General features: G+C 44.4%; 1 protein-coding gene across 1 annotated transcript in view; it reads right to left on the reverse strand.

Moving 5' to 3' along the window:
* LOC105541881 (acyl-coenzyme A thioesterase 1-like) overlaps positions 1 to 141 on the reverse strand; it is a 17,562-nt gene extending 17,421 nt beyond the window's left edge. Inside the window, exon 1 of the mRNA XM_011983151.1 lies at positions 2 to 141. Within this exon, the coding sequence (XP_011838541.1) occupies positions 2 to 73 (72 nt within the window). The 5' untranslated portion in view covers positions 74 to 141. The remainder of the gene's footprint in view (position 1) is intronic.
* Between the last annotated feature and the right edge of the window lie 2,709 nt (positions 142 to 2,850).

Genomic DNA, 2,850 nt, shown 5'->3' on the forward strand with positions numbered 1-2,850 from the left:
CGCGCACGGCGATTCGCACCGGCTCGTCCCAGCAGCAGCGGCCGGCGGGCTCCAGGATCAGCGTCGCTGCCATCGGAGCAGGACCCTAAATGACCCGGTCAACTTGCCTCATCTGTGGAGACCCCAGCAACTGCGCCCAACTCTTCCTCCAGGACTGCAGTCGCAGGCTAAGCGCCCCCTAGGGCAGAACTGTCCGTTAATGTGAGCTGGGAAGGCCAGAGTCCAACGGATCGGCCAGAGTCCTGCCGATCAGCCATACCAAGTACAGACACACTTGAACTTGCTTAAAGTCTCCTGTGTTGAAACCTCCACTTTATGTTGGAAAGCAGCTTCCTAGTTTTGCTTTTCAGAAGCTTGCTGTCTCGCGGAATGAGCTGGACCAGGGCTAGTTGGTCCCAGCTACTCGGGTGGCTGAGGCAGGAGAATGGGGTGATCCCGGGGGGCGGAGCTTGCAGTGGGCCGAGATCACACCACTGCCCTACAGCCTGGGCTACAGAGTGACAGTCTGTCTCAAAAAAAAAAAAAAAAAAAAGAACCAGGCAGCTAGCAGCCTCCAGGCGCCAAACTCCTGATGGCGAAGAGGAATGCAGGACTGAAGTTGGTTTTGATCACTTTGTTGAAGAATTCACACTCATTACTAATCATAGGGCTTTTCTGTCAAAATCTGCACCATGGTGTTTTGCTTGTGTGTTCTCTGTATATGCCTATCCTCCACATCAATCCCACACCGAAGGGTGTTGACTTCTTACTAGCTGTGTGACCTCTGAGCTTCATTCCCTACAGGTGTAAAAATAGTCAAATGAGGTAATAGTTATTAATTTCTCGAACTCCTGACTTTGTGATCTGCCCGCCTCGGTCTCCCAAAGTGCTGGGATTTACAGGCGTGAGCCACTGCGCCCGGCAAATAGTTGTTATTTTCTTACACTGGTTTCTCATTTTTGTTCCAGTCAGGCAAGTGTTGACTCTTTTTTTTTAAGAGACAGTGTCTCACTATGTTGCCAGCCTGGAGTACAGCGGCGGTTTACCATCACTGCACACTTACAAGCCTCAAACTCCCTGGGCTCAAGCCATCTTCCTGCCTCAGCCTCTCAAACACCTCAAGGGACTACCGGCGCTCCCCATGCATCGGACTTTTTTCTACTTTTTCATAAGCTATTGGTTCCAACCAGAGATGGGTTTTTTTTGTTTTGTTTTGTTTTGTTTTTTTCCATCAGGCTTAAGCTTTAGACCCCTCCCAAGCCCTTGTACCTGATTTTATGATTTCCTATCTTTATAATTAGAGAAACCTACAAATGCATAAGTTTCAAACCCACAAAACCTGTGTTTGCCTCTGCTCCTAATAAGGCTGTCCTGGAGGTAAGCCTTTTTATCTCGTTCCAAATGCTCTCATGTCCCATGTCATTATCATACAATTCCCTGTTAGTTCTAATTACCTTTGTATAGGTTCTGTGGCATACATCAAGTATATTCTGTGCATAGAAGTCTCAGGAACTAAAGAAGGTAAATATAATAGTAGCTAATTGTTAATACTTACAAGAACCCTATTAGTAAATTAAGGCCCGGAGAATTTAACTGATTTTCTGAAGATCATACAGCTAGAAAGTGGAAGTTGGGCGAGGTGGCTCACGCCTGTAATCCCAGTTTACTTGGAGGCTGAGGTGGCAGGGTTGCTTAAGGCCAGGAGTTTGAGACCAACCTGGATAAGACCCTGTCTCTAAAAAGAAAAAAGGGCCAGGCGTGGTGACTCACGCCTGTAATCCCAGCACTTTGGGAGGCCGAGGCAGGCGGATCACGAAGTTAGGAGATCAACACCATCCTAGCTAACACGGTGAAACTCCGTCTCTACTAAAACAAAACAAACGAACAAACAAAAATACAAAAAATTAGCCGGGTGTGGTGGCAGGAGCCTGTAGTTCCAGCTACTTGGGAAGCTAAGGCAGGAGAATGGTGTGAACCCAGGAGATGGAGCTTGCAGGAAGCTGAGATGGCCCCACTGCATTCCAGCCTGGGCGACAGAGTGAGACTCTGTCTCAAAAAAAAAAAAGAAAAGAAAAAGGGAGAGGATTCATACCTTTGAAATCTGATTCTCAAGCCTGGACTCTGAACAACTATGCTTTAACTGTCTCTCACAGGTTGGAAAAGAAACTCATATATTGGTGGATGTATAAACTGGTATGACCTTTTCATGGCAATCTATGCAAAAATATTTAAAAGATCCATTCTCTCTGACTCACAGTTCCACATCTAGGGATTTCTTTTTTTTTTTTTTTCCCCAATAGAAACCGTGCTACTTTATTAAAATACTGAGTTTTATTCCACATGTATATTTTTGTCTCCCCACCATTTCCATGTCTGACCACCACTACTACTATGTCCTATCATAACATTCCATACATACTTAAAACCTAGCAAAGGGTGGAGTTCCATCTTTAAAAACTAAACAGGCATTTTGGACAACACATTCTTGGCAATGGAATCTGGACAACATTTATCAAACACGGTAGAGAAAGTTCTCAGTCTGCATTATAAAAAGGACAGCCAGATATCAACTGTTACAGAAATGAAATAAGATGGAAAATTTTTAACAAATTGTTTTAACTATTTTCTTAAAGAGACTTCCTCCACTGCCAGAGATCTTGAATAGCCTCTTGGTCAGTCATCTGGAAGCAATTCTTCACATAATTGATGAACTTGACTTCCACTTTGGGAAGAGAACCACCTTTTTCTATACTTGCTTGCATTTTTGCTTTAATGTCTTCTACAGAACTAGGTCCTTTTGGTGTTTTAGGAGTTTTTTCCTGTTTTTTGAAGGATTCTTGTCGTTTTGATCTTGGTGCTGATGATGGTTTT

Source organism: Mandrillus leucophaeus, unplaced genomic scaffold (genome assembly GCF_000951045.1).
Source record: "Mandrillus leucophaeus isolate KB7577 unplaced genomic scaffold, Mleu.le_1.0 Scaffold246, whole genome shotgun sequence".
In the NCBI taxonomy this organism is placed as follows: domain Eukaryota; kingdom Metazoa; phylum Chordata; class Mammalia; order Primates; family Cercopithecidae; genus Mandrillus; species Mandrillus leucophaeus.